Source organism: Molossus molossus, unplaced genomic scaffold (genome assembly GCF_014108415.1).
Source record: "Molossus molossus isolate mMolMol1 unplaced genomic scaffold, mMolMol1.p scaffold_m16_p_24, whole genome shotgun sequence".
In the NCBI taxonomy this organism is placed as follows: domain Eukaryota; kingdom Metazoa; phylum Chordata; class Mammalia; order Chiroptera; family Molossidae; genus Molossus; species Molossus molossus.
In genome coordinates this window covers 659,048-677,628 of record NW_023425360.1, presented here as the reverse complement: position 1 = coordinate 677,628, position 18,581 = coordinate 659,048, and the positions used below count along the sequence as shown (strand labels likewise).

The window sequence follows — 18,581 nt, the reverse complement described above, 5'->3', positions numbered from 1 at the left end:
GCTGAAGGTATATGCTGCTTTGTGAGACTTTGGTCCCTGTCACGCACGTATGCGTTTTCATACAGGGTCACACTGTCCCCTGTGACTGCTGTACTGTGGGTTGCACCATAAAGGACAGCAGGGGTCAGGCCGGCTGCGGGCAGGCCTCTCGGTCCTTCCTGCCCTGCAGCCACGACTCGGGCTGACTCCACGTGCAGGCAGAGGGGCTGCCGGGGAAGCTGCAGCTGAAGGGGGGCAGCAGGTGGCCCCCTCCCCCTCCTCTCTCTGCACCGGGTGGTAACTCGTCCCCCGGGGGCTCCCAGGAGGGACCGAGGTGACGGAGGCCTTACAGGGTCTCCCACCACCCAGACCAGTGGAAACACCCGCGGGTGCCCTGGTCACTGGGGTTTTCCCTGAGCTGTGTCCTGAGGCTCACGATCCAGTTGTGTGGAACTGTCCCCTGCACGTGGCACAGCCAGCCCAGGGCCAAGCCCTGTCCCTGGTCCCACCTTCATAGCAAGGGCCTTGCAGGAGGGCCCTCGGCAACAGCACCCTTCACGTACACGCCCAGCCGGACCCAGAGCCGTGCTGGTGAACGTGTGGGGTTGCCGCGGCAGTGGCCCACGTGGAAACGGGCAGGTGGGGGGTAGAGATGGCTGGCAGGCAGCCCCTCGTGGCCTGTACGGCGGGGGACTGAGCCCCGCTGAGCTTCTGCGTGGAAAGGGAAGCATGTGGGGAGTTCCTGCAGGCAGCACGCCCTCTGCTGGGGGCGTTTGGCCCCCTCAGGGTGAGGGCCTGTCCACCCAAGCTGTTAGCAGGAGAGTGGCCGGGGGTGCGTGGGGATGGCCTGGTGGTCAGCGGGCCTCTCCGCCACAGCTGTTCCCTCCTAACCGAGAGGACAAAGGGGGAGGGCTTTCCGCGGGCAGCTGCAGCCCAGGCCGGGGCCCTGCCTCCCGGGGGAGGGTCTCCTCCGCAAACTAAACCGAGTGCGGATGTGCAGACCGGTGCTGGGTTGGGACCAGATGCACGCCAGCCCGAACCGGCCCCCAGAAGAGCCAGCGACCGCGCTCTACGGCCAGAGTCGGTTCTTAGACAAATGTTGTTGCTTGTACTCTGGGAAGGCTCCGATCTCCGGGAGGCTGAACAGCGGACAGTGTCACAGGGTCACATGGGTGCGGGAGGTCATTCACTGGCCTGGGTGCTGGCGCAAGTCTGAAGAGTTTAATGACAGGCTGACCGGACTGAGGACCCCTGTGGGGACACCCCTCACAGCTCCCCGTCTGTCCCACAGACTGCCACTCGTGCCCGCTGCCCGGCCTGGGGAGGTGGACACTGCAGAGCCTCGGGAGGAGGGGCAGACGAGTTTGCCCCGAGGGGCCCCAGCCTTGCCCACCTCTGCACGGCGGGCCCACGTCTCCTGCGGTGAGGACCCGTCTGCATACAGGCCGTGGCCCCCAGAGCGCCCGCAGGCCCCTCCGCCCTCACGGCAGGGCACTTACACGGGCCCACGGGTGACCTGAGAGAGGGAGGACAGTCAGGATGGGGACGCAGACAGAATGGGACCACGGAGGCCGTGGCGGCGGTGGCGGCGGCGCGGACGAGGAAGCCATGTGAAGGAGCAGATGGAGGCGGCCGGGGGCGGACGGACAGTTGAGAATGCACAGTGGGGCAGCTCCCCACAAGCACAGTCCACAGGGGCTCCGGGAGCCCGGGCGGGGGAGACGGCTGCACAGCACAGATGGAGCAACATCTGTCTGAGGACACAAACAAAGTGGAGGTGGTCAAGGCGATGGGCAGGGAGCTGGCGGGGCAGACCAGGTGCGCGGGAGGAGAACGGGAGGGGACGAGCCTGGCGAAGGGGGGTGCGTCACAGTCAGAGCCACGGTGCGTGGCCCAGGGCTGACCGTCCGGTCCCCAGGCCCCGGGGGTGCTGAGTTCCGGGGCCCTGTATCGGCAGGTACCCCGATCCCTGGGAAGACAGCAGAGGCGTCCTGAGCTCTCGGGGAGCGGTACCCAGCGTCTCCCAGTGCCTCTCCATGGTCAGGCCTGGAGTGTGGGGCATGGGCTCAGGGCCATGAGGGAGGCCTGGAGACTGTCAGTGACAAGTGGACAGAGTATGATGTAGAGGCCTCTGGGTGTAACAGGAGTGACAGCAGACCTTCATTTCTTGTCAGTGTGGACCCTCACGGGAGCGGCCTCAGGCCAGCCGGAGCGCGGCCAGGGGCAGCCTGGGCCAAGGCTGGGCTGTCACGGGACCAGACACTAGCTCCCGGTCCCTCGTCTGGAGAAACAGGAGGGGGACCTGTCACAGTGGTGGTTCTCCAAGGGGGCAGTTTTGCCTCCCGGAGGACATCAGCAATGTCTGCACACTCTTGTGGGTGTTGTCCCTCAGGGCAGGGTCCCTGGCATCTCGTGGGCGCAGGCCAGGGAGACTCTTTAACGAGCTATGGTGCACAGGATGGCCCCGGACGAGGGGCTTCCTGGTCTAAACAGCCAGGGGCCATGGCTGACCAGCCCGCCGCTCGGCGATGTCCGCAGGGCTGCAGGTGCTGGGCGGGGGGCGGGGGTGCTCTCTGCAGACTGAGGGGCAGTCACCGCTCAGATGGCATTTCTTTGATTCTAAGATGCACTGTCTATGAAGGTCCTTCTGTGGTGACACCCGATTCCCAGGTACAAGAGGTAAACACGGTGATGTTGAATAGACAGGCTTTGAGACACATCCCCGTGTCAGGAGTAGTCAAATGTGAAAGCAAAAAACTGCGCATTTTAGAATCAAGGAATCTGGCACCTCTGTCAAGTCCCCGGCTGCTTCGTTTGTGGGGACTCCCGTGTTCCTCCTGCCCCAGGGGCCTCTGGTGGGTAGACAGACGGACACACAGACAGACAGACCTCCTGCTCCAGCCGGATGGGGTGGGGATGCCTGCACAGTGCGGGTCTGCGCGTCACAGAACGGCGGTGGCGGAATGACACACACTTACTTTTTCAGGGCTTCTCGCAGATTCTTAAATCTGCCCTCTGAGGACACAAGCTTCTGGAGCCTGTCGATCAAAGCTTTCGTCTGGAAGGAATTAGAAGCGTTTTACTAGCACTCCCTGGGTCTGGGAGCCTGGAGCCGGAGGGTCCTCCACAGACACGGGAATGGAGGGGGGGGGCTGTGTTGGGGCTCGCTGGGTCACCCCCGGGGGCTGGCGCCCACAGCAGAGCGTGGCGGGTGTTTCACAATCAGGATCCTTCTCATGAACTGCACCCAAAGGGTGTTGACCCTCTTCTCACACCTTCCTGTTCCTGTATCAGGATACCACCCAGACTTGGGAATCAAGAAAAAAGATGCAAGGAGAGTTTCCGGAGCCCTGGAGGCACCTGCCCAGCTTCCTGCACACGTGCCGCTATGGCTGGGCACCCACCAGGTGCACCCAGGACACGGCCCAAACGCCACTGGGCCCTCCTTTCAGAACCACCCCCTCAGGACCCCAGTGGTGGGAACTTTAGTCCCCAGGCAGAACCCTCCTACAGGTTTTCAGAATCATGTTCTGAATGAATCAATATCAAGCCCCCATTTAAGATCTCCAACTCCCCCGTGGGTGGCAGGGACCAGCTTATGCTCCGGTGGACAGAGGTCTGGTGAGGTCAGAGTCCCGGGAAGGGCTTGCAGGTGACCCTGAGCACCCGAGCACCATCTCAGCAACCGGCAGGGTTGGGCTGGGGTCCCCATGAATCCACCACTCCCATCCCAACTCAAGAAGAGAGTTGGGACCAACAATTACTACCTTAGAATTCCCACTCGGGAAAATTAATTCTTCAAGTGGAAATTACAGGCCCATGGATCCCAGTGCCATGTCTGTGGGCCTGGTACCTGGTCCCAGGTGATAAAGCAGAAGAGGTTCTCTGTTGAACCCTCACCCTGTCCTTTGTCCACCTATGGCTGCCCAGTGTCCAGTGCTCTGGACGCCCAGCCCCAGCCCAGCCCCAGCAGGTAATGGTGACAGCTTTCAGCCCACACCTGCTTAGAGACTTTGAGCCACGTCTTTTTTAGCCGGAAGATGGCGCTCCGGTTCATGGACGAGGTGATCTCCAGCACAGCGTTGTAGTTGTGCAAGCAACGGCAGATGTCGGCCACGGCCACCCACTTCTCGATGGTGCTCACCCTCGCGTTGATGTCCTCGTTACGGAGGATTTCTGAAGCGATCAAGTTACTGATCTTTAAGCCCAAGTGATAAGACAAGAAAAAGGTAAGAGGGATACATACTGTAAAGATGAGAAATCCTCATTGTTTGCAGATGATCTGATCACCTGTCTGAAAATCCCGAGAGACAACAGAGCTCATTAGGGTAGCTGGTTAAGGACCCAGTGTACAAACACGGGAATTAGGAATACCAATCAGAAAACACAAGGCAGGAATCTGTAAGTTACCTGGGATGTATGTAGGATGGTGTGTGAAAACCCAAAAACGGTTACCAAAGGTTATAGAAGGTTTGAATAATGAAGGAAAAGATCAGATTCCCAAATGGAAATGTAAAGATGCCATTTTTAGAAAGCAATACAGGACAAACATTATGTGGAATGGAGAAATACTAGCGGTGTTCTCTCAAAGCAGGAATGAGATTCACTGTCTCTAGGGCCTGGACTTGAGGCATCTGGCAGGGTGGTAGCTCCTTAAATTCTGTCCCCCTGGGCACCTGCGTGCCTCACCCCAGTTCTGGCCCTGACACTGGAGATCCCAGCCAATCCGTTCAGTAAGACAGAGAATTTGAAGCCAAATGGGACCAGGAAACAGCAGAAATTGCCGTGTCAGGGAGACGAACAGATACGATTTCAGGCCGCGGTTAACCCGTCTGGAGGTGCCTATTTTGTGTCTGAAAAGAAACAGGGTGTTTTACAGAGATGGCCAAGTGCCAGTGTGTCGAGGGCAGCGCCCCAAAGGCCACTGCTGCCGTGTAATGCTGGGGGTGACATGTAGCTTCCTCGAACCCGGGTTTCTTCATCCACAAAGTGAGCCCACCGGGAGCCAACGCAAGGCTGCTGGCACGTGGTAGAACCTCCCGAGTGCTCACTTCCCACCTGGTCTTCACGGACGGGAGCCCTGGGCACACGGGGGACATGCGGACGGAGGCAGGGAGCGCCCTGGGGCCTTGCTGCCTGACTCCTGCTCTCCCTCCTGCACTGTGTTCACTGCAGGCGGGGTACCGATGCCTCTTGTTTATCTGGGACCCTCCCAGGACGAGGGGTGTGCAGGTGGGGGTGTTCCTTGCCCGAGGTGGCCCTGGCTGGGTGGTCAGTGCGGTGGGCCAAGGGCTCCCACCCGACCCTCGAAGGCTCTTCTCTGTGTTGATGACTAAACTCAGAGGACCAGAGACGGCAGCGCCCTCGGGCTGTCACGGGGCTGCACCGGGCAGGCCGTGGTCATGGGGTTGGGAGCTCAGCCCACGGGGAGAAGCTTCCGGGAGGATTTTTTCCTCACAGCTGGGGCTGTGCAGCAGGGGGGCCCTGTGCTCCCAGCCAGGACTGAGGACACCTCAGGCATGTGTCCCTCCGAGCCTTGCTGACGTGGCACCGTCCTCGGGGTGGGTGGGTTTGAAGGAGTCACAGTAAAGCTCCGTGCTCCACACCAGGTGGGAACTGAGCGAGGGGCAGGGCTGACCATACGTGTAGGAGCAGAGAGCATGGCTGTCCTCTGCGATCTGCCTCCTGCCTCAGGGGACTCGGCACCATTGGCCCCCATTCCCCACTGCTCCCACATTTTGCCCCCTCACCAGCGAGCCCACCTTCCTGCTGCTGGCCCCACAAAACCAGGGCTGGGGGTCCAGGAGGAGGGGGGGCTGCAGGGGCCGGGGATGCAGGTGAGCCGTCGGCTCGAACCCAGCCTCCGTGTCACCAGCTCAGGAGCCTTGGTTGCTCTTGTCCTGTGGGGCCATCCTACCCATGAGCCAAGGCAAGAAAGGGGAGTCAGAGGACCCCTCCAGGAGTCAGGACTCGCGGCCCACACCCCAGCAGCTGCAGGGGTCAGAGGAAAGCTGTCTGGCATTTTCCAGCCAAATGTGCTTGTTTCCGACGACAAGATGAGGTCGGGAATGAGAAGCATTGCATGGGGTCCTCACTGCTGTCCCCCATCTCTTCCCCGGGAAGCTGCTCAGAGCTGCGGCCCCACGAGGCATCCCGGGGTCACCTTCTCAGTGCCTGAGACAAAGCCCCAGCCAGGCCCTGGCCAGGGGGGAGGGGCCGGAGAGGACGAGGGAGGTGTGTTGTCTGGCCCTCGGCCGCCTTGGGGGTGCTGCTCAGAAGACGCCGGGAGAGAGGCGCGGCCCCGTACTCACGTCGTTGAAGTGCTTGGTGGTTTTCATGATGTACGGGGTCCGCTCGTTCTTCTCCAGTTTCATCCAGCCCTGCCCAAAGAACTCCCTGGAGGGAGGAGGGGACACCGGGCATGTGGTTCGGTGGCCTGACTTCTTTGCTTTCGTCAGTTTTTGGGGAACGGCTTTCTGCAGCCGGGAGGGGGGCCGGCACCCACACCCACTCACTCGTAAGGGATCTTCTTGAAGACCAGGTGGTCCAGCAGGGTCAGCTGCTCTGCGATCTCCAAGGCCGAGTGGTTTTCAAAGGGCTCGGCCTTCACGCCCATGGCCTGAGGGAGCAGTCGGAGTTACCCCACGCGGCCACCTCCTGGCATCTGGGCGCTCCTCCGAGGGGTCTCCGTGGATTCGGGGGAGGGGGGTGGCGGGGGAGGCCCTCCTGGCAGACCAGATGGGAGCAAGGGGAAGGGAGCCAGAACGACCGTTGTCTGCCCTGTGCACCCAGGCCTGTGCCCGTGCCCCTGTGTCACCATCGCTGACCCGCCTGGGGGCTGCCACCACCCCCGGTGCGTGGATGAGACCACAGGGGCGTCCAGAGGGGAAGGACCAGCACAGGGCCGAGCCAGGCTATGGTCCTCACTCCCGTCAGGTTCTGTCTGGGCCCACAGCGGGCTCCTAAAATCACTAGACGTGGACTCACAGATGTGACAGCCTCCTGGGACGATGTCCCTGAGCTTGTCCTGGTTACAGGGCCAGTCGTGGGGAAACTACCTTCAAAGGTGTTCACCACCCGAGTCCCGTGACCAGGGCAAATTGTCAGGAGACACTGGCCAGGGACCGAGGCCCCGGGGCAGGGATTCATGAGAGGTGGATGCGGGGAGGCCGGTGTCCTTGGCACAGAGGCCGCAGGAAGGCCTGCTGGACGCAGTAGGGGCTGCAGGGAGCTGGGGGGGGGGGGGCGTCTGGGCTGGGCTGGGAGGAGCCCGTGTGCACCGAGGCCAAGTCCGAGAGAAGCATGGCCTTGCAGTTCTGATGGGTGGGCGGATGCGGTGTAGGGGGACGTGGTGTGGGGGACACAGCGTGGGGGACACAGTGTAAGAGACGCAGTGTGGGGGACACGGTGTGGGGGACACGGTGTAAGAGACGCAGTGTGGGGGACACAGTGTGGGGGACACGGTGTAAGAGACGCAGTGTGGGGGACACGGTGTGGGGGACATGGTGTGGGGGACATGGCGTGGGCAACACGGTGTGGGGGATGCGGCGTGGGGGGCCGCGACATGGGGGGATGCGGCGTGGGGGACACGGTGTGGGGGATGAGTTCTCAGGAAGGGAGTGGGGACCTGGCGTGAGGACAGCAGTGCCCTGGGACACTGTGCTGCGGGACAAGGGCCCTCATGGGAAGGGAGTCCCTGTCTCTAAGCAGAAGCAGCCAGGGCGGCTCAGCCTCGGTCACTCCTGAGGCCCAGGAGGGCTGACCTGTCAGGGCCAAGAGCCCCGGAGGAGGCCGGGGGCCCAGAGGCCCGGCGGGGGGAGGCTGCTGGAAGGGGGCAGGCGGCCCCCCTTGCTGGGGCCTAGGGAAGGCAGAGCCTGGAGCAGACCAGGGCAGACAGCCCCCCTCCTGTCACTGGGCCTCCTCCGGGGGGCGTGCCCAGTGCCCCCACGGGCTCTGGGCCCGGGCAGCTCAGCGGCACTTTGCTGGGAAGAGTCTCAGGCTGTTGAGGAACAGGGGCCCCTGTGCTCCGGAGGGGTAACCCTTCCCGCCGGGCCCTGTTGGGAAACAGCGGGGCCGCCCCCATGCAGGGAGGTGCAGGGGTTCCTCCCGGGGTCACCCGCCTCTGGCCCAGAGGGTCCCTCTGCAAGGTGCAGTGTGCAGCCGCTTCCTGCCTGAGCAGGTGGGTGGGTTCCGCACCAGCCCCAGGGCTGCTCTGGGGGGCAATCTGGGCAGGAGGGACCGGCTCACGGAGGGGCTGGGGGCAGTAGCCGGGGCAGCGCCGGCCTGGCTCACCATCTGCGTGATCTCCTCCAGCGTGATCTGATTGTCCCCTGGGTCCTCTTGCGTCAGAGTCCTGGGGAGGAGCAGGCAGGAGCCTGCGTCTGTGCCCCGCAGCCGCCCCGCAGGCCCCTCCCTCGCCAGGAGCCCTCCCCCTTCTTCCTCCCTGACCCTCCTGGGGGCACGGCCCCCTCCTGAGCTCCTGTGGTGAGTCCTGTCTGCACCTGGCCCCTTGGAAGGCAGGGTAACCGATGGTGGAGGCTGGGATGCTGGGGGGTCAGGTGGGGGCGGGAGAAACTCTGCAGCCGGCTCTGCACCTTCCTAACCTCCTGCCGGCCTCCTGGGAGGGACACGGGGACTTGGGGGCGTCAGGGTGTGGCGTGGGGCGGGTATGAAGAGGATGGACATCTGGAAGGTTCTAGGACTCTGAGTCGGGGACTGAGGGGCGGTGGCAGGGGCACCTCCGGGAGCCAAGGGGAGGGTCTGGCTGGAGGGAGGCCGGCAGCTTCGGCTGAGAATCTGAGTCGGGGACGCCCCTTCGGGCGGAGAGGGGCAGGCCGGCCAGCAGGCAAAGTGCAGGTTTGGGGACAATTCAGTTCAGTCTGCTCGACAGACCTTCCTCAAGCACCCGCCCACGGGCCGCCGGCGCCGCCCGGGGAACTCTCAGGAACGATGGGATGTTCTTCATCTGCGTGTCCAATACGGAGCCACCGGCCACGTGTGGCTCGTGGGACTGAGTGTCAGGTTTTACTGGGCTTTGGTTGAGCAACTGAGACTGAACAGCCATAGGTCTGTGCAAGGACATGGAGGGGGCCGGTGGCGCCGTTAGGACGGCCGGAGCTGCGGACAGGTGGAGGAGCAGGCCGGGCCCCTCTGCTCGGGGTGGACAAGGACTGCCGGGCGCAGGGGGAGGAGGGACTCGGGGACCAGCTGCTCCAAAGCCGGCGGCTCAGGGGTGACGCCCCCCACGTGGTCCTACCTGATGATGTTGGCTGCGGCCTTCCGCTCCTGGGTCAGGAGCTCTGGGTCATGCATGACCTCCTCCAGGAAGGCAATCACCTTGCACTTCAGCTCCTCGTTGGTCTCGAAGTCCTGCGGGGAGAGGTGGTGGCTGTGGCTACTCCGTCCAAGCTGCCCACGGGGGTCCCGACTCAGGCCCGCGGAGGAGGTGGTGGTTTCCAGTCCTGCCCGTGGAGGTGCCCCTCGTTTCTTGTCTCGGGCTCCAAGCAGGGCACCTGTGGAGCCCGGAGACCTCCTGGCGGAAGGCAGGTCACGTGGCGGCTGCACCCGGGAGGCAGGGCCTCGGCCAGGGCCCTGGGAGCTGCAGACCGACCCTGTACCCTGAGAGGCAGAAGCCCCTGACCCTCGAAGGTCCTTGGTGTCTGAGATGGTCGGCCAGCACCCGGGCTCCGGCCTCCCACTGCCCCCGACGCCTGGCCCCCAGCCGCGGCCGGGACCACCCACCTGCCAGTGTTTGGACACCCAGTGGCGCAGCACATTCAGGACGCGGTTGGTGGCCGCTCTGCGGATCACAAACTCCTTGTCTCCGTTCCTCTGGTCGGCGGGAAACCCTGCTGGCACAGGGGAGGGGTCACCAGGACATGGAACAGAGCTCACAAGTACCTCCACGCAAACCCCAGATCTGGGTGAGCCGGGCTGCTTCCCGTGTTTGACGGGACGCAAGGCAGCCCAGTGGACAGTCTGAACCACCCGGGGACCACACCGTGCGTGTCGGGCTGCTGGGAGATCAGGCAGCCTCTCCAGACCAGAGCCCCCGGGGCTCCCGCTCCTGGGCCGATGGGTGCAGGTGGGAGGTGGGGGTGACCGGGGCTCCGCGGGCAGCAGGCTTCACTCTGGGAAAACTTTGCCCTGAAGGAAGGGGTCTCGGGGTAGGAAGGGGTCTCCCAATGGAATGTCAGCACTGCCCCAGGCTGAACAGCCACGGGGGTGGGGTCCTGGGGTCCTGGGGCCATCAGGGCCGCAGAGGCCGTGAGTAGAGCCCCCTTGCACCTGCGCTGGCCAAGGACATCCTCCGGTACTTCTCCTTGTTCGGGGTGCCCTCGTTGGCGCCCGCGGTCGCTATGGCAAAGGCGGAGGCCGCCGACAGGCCGCTGCGATTGTTGTCCAGCTCACGGCAGGACGTCATGACAACCCCGTTATTGTAGGAAAAGAGCGGGAACTCTGGAGAGAAAGGGACACCAGGGTCTCAGCGCAGGAAAAGGCTGTGCCCCTGGAGGTCTGTCCCTTGCTCGCCAGGGCCACCCCTGGGGCTGCCCCCTGCCTTCTCCCGCGGGGACGCTCAAGGTCCCGCCACCCTCCTGCTTCTGAGTGCGGTCTCCAGCGCCCTCCGCGTCTCTGCTGGCCCAAACCCTGTCACTGCTCGAGGCCAGCTGGGCACAGGGTGCTCAAGGACAGCTGTTTCTTACCCGTGTCCCCTTTGTTTTCAATACGTTTTTATTGATTTTAGACAGAGAGGAAGGGAGAGAGAGAGAGATCGAAACATCCATGTGACAGACATCGATCGGCCCCTCCTGCACACCCCCTGCTGGGGATCGAGCCGGAAACCTGGGTGTGTGCCCTGACCCCTGACCGGGCACGGAACCCGCAACCTCTTGGTGCTCGGACGCCGCTCCATCCACTGAGCCACACTATCCGAGCGTACCCTTGTCCATTTGGAAGGCACACGCAACCTGCTCACTGTCTGACATCGCTAGTTGACGCCAACGAGCTCACTGGTGTGGTGAGGTACAGAGCCCTGCTGCTGAGTCCTCCCCTACTTGCTGCGTGGCCTCGGGGAGTCACTTCACCTCTCTGGGTCTCAGGAGATGATCCCTGGGTAACAGGGGTGTGAGCACCCACCTCGAAGGGGGGACGGAAAGGTGGAAGGAGGGGTGCACGCAGTGTGGTGGGGACAGCTCCGTGTCTGCCGTGGGCGCGGGCGCTACCAACGTGCACTTATAGACGTTACAGCGGTGGAGTCGGGCTCTGCCAACCTGTGGGTCTGTCGTAGTCTGGGGTGTGGCCCGTACTCAGTTATGCCGAGAGGAGCACACTGCTAAGTGTGTTTCTGAGTCTGGCTCCCAGGGAGACCTGCCCTGCGGGCGGAGACGTGTCTGCCATGTGCGCCCAGGGGTGTCCTGCAGTCGGGTGACCTGTTACTGAATGGGCGTCCTCAGGAGGCCTGGGAGTCGGGGTTGGGGTGTAGGCTGCACCTTCAGGGTCGAGAAGGAGGCCCTGAACTTGAGCGTCACCTTCGGGTGTCCCAGAGCCCCCGTGCGTCCCCCAGGGAGGTGCTTGAGGGGAACAGGAAACCCAGGTGGGGCCGCGAGGCCCTGCAGGACAGGAGCCTGAGACTCAGATGGGCATTGTGCAACCGGTCAGTCTTTTCCATTCATTGAAAGACGGGAGTAACCTGGGCCCTTAACGGGGCTGCACGGAGGGCAGCTCAGGAGACACCCGTGAGCCCGGAGCTCCCAGCAGGGCCCTTGGTTCTGGTCTCCCTGACACCTGCGTGCAGTGGGCCGTGGTCCTGCCTGGGCCCGGTGGCTGTGCCGGGTGTAACAGCAGGACCCGTCCAGCGGAACCGGGAGACCCGCTCAGTCCCCCTCTCGGCGTGACCGGCGCCGGGCCTCACGCCCCTCCGTCAGCAGCTTGGGATGGGTGAACTGTACCTGAGGGATTTTTGCTCTTGACAGATTTCGGCGTCGTTGGAGATTTGGTTGGTGACATCTCGGTGTCGGCATCGTCACTCTGGTTCTGCTCAGTGTCCGACTCTTCCCTCATGGAGACCTCGGAGCCTGGGAGGAAAGGGGGTGATTTCGTGTTTCCCACCTGCCCTCTGACCTTCAGACTCAGGCCTCTGCCCTGTTAACAAGCAGCAGCCCGTGTGGGACGTGCCCGCGAGGACCGGCGGACGCTTCCCCAGGCCCCGCCAGCCCTTTCCGGGGGACGGCACCCTGAGTCTGCAGGTGGGCGTTGCTCTGCCTTCCGGGCACACCTGGGGGCTTGTGGGAACGCAGGTCTGAGTCAGGTTTGGGGCGAGGCCCAGGGTCTGCGTTCCTAACAAGCTCACAGGCGATGCCCACCTGGCTGGTCCATGGGCCACTGGGTGCAGCGAGGGTGTGTTGGGTGCAGCGAGGGTGTGTTGGGTGCAGCGAGGGTGTGTTGGGTGCAGCGAGGGTGTGTTGTGTGACCGCCTGCCCCAGTTGGGTCCCGGGCCCCTGGATCTGAATAATGACTTGTGACTTCCCCAATCCCAGGACACTGGTGGTTTATGCACGTTGGGAAAGTGGATGAATTATGTTAGAAGTTCAGGTCGGCCTGGTGGGATCTTGGTCAGGAATGCAGCGTCTCTGGTTCTCAGGGTCCCCGACAACTACAGCGAGCAGAGCTGTACGTGGCCCTTTTGAAAACTTGGAGAAAGACAGGCCTGGCCCAGGCTGCGGCCACTGCGGAGACAGACACCCCCAGGGACGCGGGAGGGAGCTGTGGGTGGGCACCTGGCATCTCTGCGCCCGGGACCCCATCCCCCTCACTGCCCCAAGGTGGCCACTCACCCTGCTTGCTAAGGGCCGAGGGGTCTTCTGGCTTCTCGGGGGTCACGTCCGCTTCGTCTGCAATCTTGTTGGCGAAGCTGCCGGACACGTAGAGCTTGCTGGTGTCCAGCGTGGCCTTGCCGAAGGGCGACATGGCCGAGTACATGCTGGTGTAGCCGTTGGAGTTGCAGCTGAGTGCGGCCAGGTCCAGGGCCTTGCCTCCCGTGATGATGGGGATGTTCAGGGACAGCTTGCGCCGGCGGCTGGGCGAGGATGTCTTGGTGAGGGACAGCGGTGGCGGGGAGGAGAACTTGCGGGTGGCCCGTGGAGACTTGGGGGGGTCCCCGTAGAGGAGTTTGTTGTTCTGGCCGCTGGCCAGCAGGAGCTCCAGCGACCTTCGGGGAGACGGCGCGGGGGGTGGTCAGGGGACCCTGTGCCTGCTGGGCCCCAGGAAGGATCTCGAGGGTCCTGAGGCACATGCCCACCCTGGACACGGGGTCTGTCCTGCTTCCTCAGGGCCCCTACGCAGCTGACGGCTGAGGGTCAGAGCAGACCGCCTGGCCCACGAGGCCCGAGCAGGTGGACAGTGAGCACTGGTGGCGGATGCAGTCGTGTTGGGGGAAGTGTGGGATGTGAGGGGGGACGGCTTGAGCCTCCAGGTCTCCTGGCCCCTCCTCATGCCTGGGGCTACATTTGGGACCAGCTTGGGCCCCCTGCAGCCCTGGGGGGGTAGCATGATTCAGGAGGTCTGTCCCCCACAGCCCAGGAGCCCTGGCTCTGGCCCCGTGTCCGGCCTTGGGGGGCGATGGGGGAGCACGGCGTCCACACTGTCACACAGACTCGGACGGGGTGGGCACCTGTGGGCTCAGTGAGACCAGGGCCCTGGGTTCGAGTGCCCACTAGGCCCGACTTCTTTCCGAGCCCCAGGTGCTGTCCCATGAGGCCCAGGTGCACCCTCCACTCGCTGAGCCTCCAGCCGGGCCCCTCTTGTCCTCTGAGCAGGGTCCCGGGTGCCGCGCCCACCTGGCGGGGATGGCGCTGATGGGCTTCCTGTAGATGGTGATGAGCTTGTCCAGGACCACCAGGGCCGTGGTGAAGACGCGGTAGGAGTGCAGGAAGGTGTTGAGGAAGTCGATGCTGAGGAAGCGCAGGTCGGTGAGCCGCTCCAGCAGCCGGCCCACGCTGGCGTAGCGGATCTGCAGCACCTTGCAGGAGTTCATGGTCTTGCTGAAGCGGATGTCCACGTCGTCGCAGTACAGGGAGGCGTCGGACCTGCGGGCACGGGGACGGTCGGCCGGGGCCGGGCCCGGGGCTGCCTCCTTCACCACCTCCAGCGCGACAGCCAGGGGGGGCGGACCGACGGCCGCTGAGAGACCGGCCGGCTCGTTAGGGGGACTTTGGGGGTGACACTGAGGAGGTGACGGCAACTTCTCTTTTTGTGAACAACATCCTAACAACCAGCTGTTACTAAGCTCCCGGAAAGAGTAAATAAGATAGAGCGAACTCAAAATAATGTGTTGACCCCTGGCTGGTTTCGCTCAGTGGTGAGAGCGTCGGCCGGCGGACCAGAGCTGGGGGGTGGATTCTGGTCGGTACCTCGTTGCAGTTTGATCCCCGGCTCTGGACGGGGTCCTGGGGAAGGCAACCGACTGATGTCTGTCTCTCTGTCCTGCAGGCCACGGGGGTGGGGCAGGAAGGGGGATGAGCCAGGCGGGGGGCTCGGGTGCCGGGTGCAGCAGGGGCTCAGCGGTCAGTGGAGCCCACCCCCCCGCCCGGTCGCGGCCCTGGGAGCCTGTGTTTCTTAAGTGTTGACATTGTGTAAACGGGAAAAGAAAGATAGTCATCACAAGAAAGAAGGCACGTGACATGTCCTTCCTAACGTTATATTTTAAACAGCCTGGTGCAGAAACCCACTGAGCCAAAGCCATCATCCAAACACACCTTAACTCGCCCTGGCCAGGTGTCTCAGATGTTAGGGTGTCGCCCCGATACCCCAACATTACAGGTTCCATCCCCAGCCAGGCCACATTCAAGAGTCAACCAACGAGTGCATAAATAAGTGGAGCGACAAATCCACGTTACCTCTCTCGCTCGCACATCAATGAATAATAATTTAAGAAACACCACACCAGTAGATATCGACTCAAAACAGACAACAGGCCCCCGGAAGAGGGCAGCGGCGTGTTCGAGCTGCAGTCCGGCCGCCCAGCACCCCTGCCACGCCACGTGGCCCTGGGTCCGGGTGCGGACGGCCTCGGGACACTTACTTGATCATCTGCGGCACTGTGACCTTGGAGTTCTCCTCAAAGGCGTTCATCATGAGCCCGTTGCACCGGATGTTGTCGACACACTAGGATCAGAGTGGGGACCCCGTGTCAGAGCCTCCGTGTCCATCCTGGGGCCCAAGCCCAGCGGGGGCTGCCCAGTGAGCGAGCCGTTCATGGGCCCCCGCCCCCCAGACACAGGGCGCCGTCCGGGCCAGCGCAGAGCACCCCTTGACGTTGGCCGGAGGTGAAGCCCCAGCTCAGTGACCTTGTGGGGTTCACCTGACCTCCCTGAGCCTTGGTTTCTCTACCTGCCAAATGGGGATAAGGACTCCTCCCTGGCTGGGCTGTTGGCAAATTTTGCTTTGAATGGAAAGTACCCATGCAAACGAGAAGAAAAGATACAACTCGGGGTGTGTGTGTGTGTGTGTGTGTGTGTGTGTGTGTGTGTGAGACTGTCTCCTCCCCATTGTCCCCTGTCCCAAGCCTTCACATTTCTGCCGTGAGAGGGGTTGTCCTTGGCATGGGGGCCGTGTGGGGTCCCAGCACAGCGTCTTGTTTCACAGAGGTGCATGGTGGTGGGGGCTGACCACGGCCGGGCACGGAGACAGGCCGGTGCAGCAGGAAGCGGGCACCCCAGGCCCTGCCTGTGGGACCCCCGGCGGAAGGGGGTGCAGTAGAATTTCCATCTCTGCTTTTGCAGCCCCGCTCTCCCAGGCCCTCCTCAGCTCTGGTTCTGCCAGACCCTGAAATGCATCACCCGCAGTGGGTGACCCAGAGGCAAGGGGTTGGCAGACCCAGCTTCGCGGGTGGCCCAGGGGCTGGGACGGCTGTGCCCGGAGGACTCGGAACCGCTCACCTGGCTGATGTCGCTGGTCCACGCCGCCTTCTCCTGTCTGGACGAGGCCACGAGGATGACGGTGAAGGGTGGGGAGTCCTTTGGCTCCACCCCAATCTTAAAGTCCAGGTGGTCCATGTCTTGCCCGGACCCTTTGGCTTCCGGTTGCAAAACATGGATTTACGCAGTGAGCACGGGCCATTTTGGGGGCTAAAATCACTTTCAACCTTGTACCCCGTGGGGAAGGCCGGGCTTCAGTGAGCACCAGGCCACTGACTATGTTCAGAACATTTCTTTCTTCCTACGGCGAGGAACCCCCACTTCAAAGGTGGAAGAACCAAGGCCTGGAGCACAGAGGAGGGGACTTTAGGAAGCCCAGTCTGAAGACCCAGGCCCGGCCTCTCGGACTCGGGGAGAGGGGCCACCTCCTCCTGCGTCCCGCCTCCCGCGTCCCTCGTCCCTCCTCCCTCCTCCCGCCTCCCTCCCAGCCACAAGCACGCCTGGGCCCAGCCTGGCAGGGTGAGTGAGCCTGTGCACCTGCAGCGTCCACACACTACCTTCTTCCTCCGAGCCTTCCGGGTCCTCCAGCAAGGTGCAGTCGATGAGGGACACCACTCCGTTCTGCAAGAGAGCAGGCCCAGGACGTCAGGAGGGGGACCGGGACTGTGAGCACCCACCTACGTGTGCTGTTCCAAGTGGGCATTTTGTTTGTCAAGCTGAGGGGCTCTATATATACAAAACCGGACGAAGGGAACCCTTCCTGGATGCAGGTCAAGGTCGGCGGGGGTGGGTCACGGAGCTGCCTGTGTGGCCTCTTCCTGCCCCGCGGCAGCTCCCAGACGTTGGCGGGACCCACAGAAGTTGGCGATCCCCGTTCTAGGCCAAACCCTTCCTGTTACCAACAGGGAAACAGGCCGATTTCACGGACCTGTCACAGGTTTTGTTATTCTGATCCTACACCTGAAGAAATGGAACCAGGGAGCTAAGTGTCTTCCCCGAGGTCATGTGAGGGTCTGGGGTGGAGCCTCAGGGGCCTGATCCCAGCTCAAGGTCGGTCCCTGTTTTTCAGTTGGTAGGAATATTGAGTGTGCAAGCCCGAGTCCCCGGAGGCCGTAGTGAGAAATGAGAGCAGGCACAGCTTTGGGGGTTGTGAGATGCGCCCCAGACAGGCAGGTACCCCTTCCTCTGAGTGTGCCCTGGACTTGACGACCTGCTTCTCGTTAGAGAACCAAGCAGGACTGAGGGGTGTCACTGTGGAGGCAGCAGCCTCCCCCCGGCTCTTGTCTCTCGGCACTGGTGCAGGGAAGCCATGAGGACAGGTGTACGTATGAGACACTCGGCCAACCGCCGAGTGGGCAGCCAGAGCGGAGAAGGACGCTTGGCCCCCATCACGCCTGGGTGACACTGCCCAGCATCATTGTGTCTTCAACCTCCCCAGAGGTCCTGGGTCAGGTAGAGCCCAATTTCCTGACCCACAGAAACTAAGATAACACATGTTTCTTTTAAGCACTACAATTGGGGTCATTTACTGCACAGTGACAGATAAGTCATATGATAACCGGTGACAGTCGGGACCTGACCATGGGCTGATTTGTATTGGAAAACGTTAGCAGGGCAGGCTGCCCCCCGGGGTGCAGGGGGACCCCAGATCCTATTTCTCATTTTGTTCCTTTGTGGCCTTGTTGGACCTTAACTGCCCAGTGATGTCCCTGGGCTGGATGACCTTGAAAGTCCCATCTGGCTCTGACGTTCTCTTACTACTGTTGAAACAGTTTGTAAACCTTGTGGAGTCACAGCGTGCCCCTTTCAGAAGGTTCTTAGGGCATTCTGTCTCGGACTGCGGTGTTCGAAGAGAAGAGGTTTGGCCTTGGCCAGTTTGGTCCAGCAGTTAGAGCGTCACCTTAGACCAAAGCGTTGGAAGTTTGATCCCCAGCCCCGGTCAGGGTCATGCGGGAGGTAATCAATCAGTGTGTCTCTCTCACATCCATGTTTCTCTCTCTCCCTCTCTTCCTTCCACTCTATCTAAAAGTCAATGGAAAAATATCCTTTGTGGGGATGGGGGGTTGGTGGATAGACGATTTGTAACCTTGTGATATGCATTCTCACAACCTGGCCAGCCTAGGATCAAAGTACACATGTAGATAGATAAGGTTTGTCTGAAGGGTAGGAACGCCACCCTGTCTGAACTGAGTGTGTTGTATATATGTGAATAGATAAGGTTTGCATGACAAAGAGTTGGAAGACCACTCAGCGAGGATAATGGGCCGTAGGCCCAGGTGTGGCTGGGTTTGTTATTTTTTAGCTTTAAAGTCTCTTTCTGCAGTAAAAAGCAAGAGACAAAGCTAGGCTGTATGGTTTGCACAGATGCCATCTCCAGGAAATAATTTACATAAATCCACTTGTAACCTGGGGGAACCAATCTGCAAATAAATGGGACTGCGTCCAAAGACCTGGAGCACTTGCTCCCTTGCAAAGCTCCCTCTCACTCCAACCAGCGTGTGCTTGTAGTTCATTGTGTTGCACCCATCCCGGCAGGCCAAGAGACAGCAAGTGGTGACCCCGACATGATTCGAGTATGCAGTGGCGTGATTCGACCAGCAACATAATGGTATGCGAAAGGGAATTAGTGATACAGATCAAAAGTAAACTACGCTCGAGTTTTCTCGAGTCAGTGGCGCCCGGCTTGGG

General features: G+C 62.0%; 1 protein-coding gene across 1 annotated transcript in view; it reads right to left on the bottom strand.

Annotated features, from left to right (window-relative positions):
- Positions 1-18,581, bottom strand: part of RASGRF1 (Ras protein specific guanine nucleotide releasing factor 1) — a 63,589-nt gene that overhangs the window by 3,815 nt on the left and 41,193 nt on the right. Inside the window, exons 11-24 of the mRNA XM_036277945.1 lie at positions 16,451-16,514; positions 15,915-16,051; positions 15,059-15,141; positions 13,815-14,063; positions 12,813-13,186; positions 11,928-12,053; positions 10,267-10,437; positions 9,721-9,827; positions 9,236-9,348; positions 8,272-8,332; positions 6,495-6,598; positions 6,291-6,375; positions 3,980-4,177; positions 2,958-3,037 (exon numbers count right to left, since the gene is read on the bottom strand). Of these exons, the coding sequence (XP_036133838.1) occupies positions 2,958-3,037; positions 3,980-4,177; positions 6,291-6,375; positions 6,495-6,598; positions 8,272-8,332; positions 9,236-9,348; positions 9,721-9,827; positions 10,267-10,437; positions 11,928-12,053; positions 12,813-13,186; positions 13,815-14,063; positions 15,059-15,141; positions 15,915-16,051; positions 16,451-16,514 (1,952 nt within the window). The remainder of the gene's footprint in view (positions 1-2,957; positions 3,038-3,979; positions 4,178-6,290; positions 6,376-6,494; positions 6,599-8,271; positions 8,333-9,235; positions 9,349-9,720; positions 9,828-10,266; positions 10,438-11,927; positions 12,054-12,812; positions 13,187-13,814; positions 14,064-15,058; positions 15,142-15,914; positions 16,052-16,450; positions 16,515-18,581) is intronic.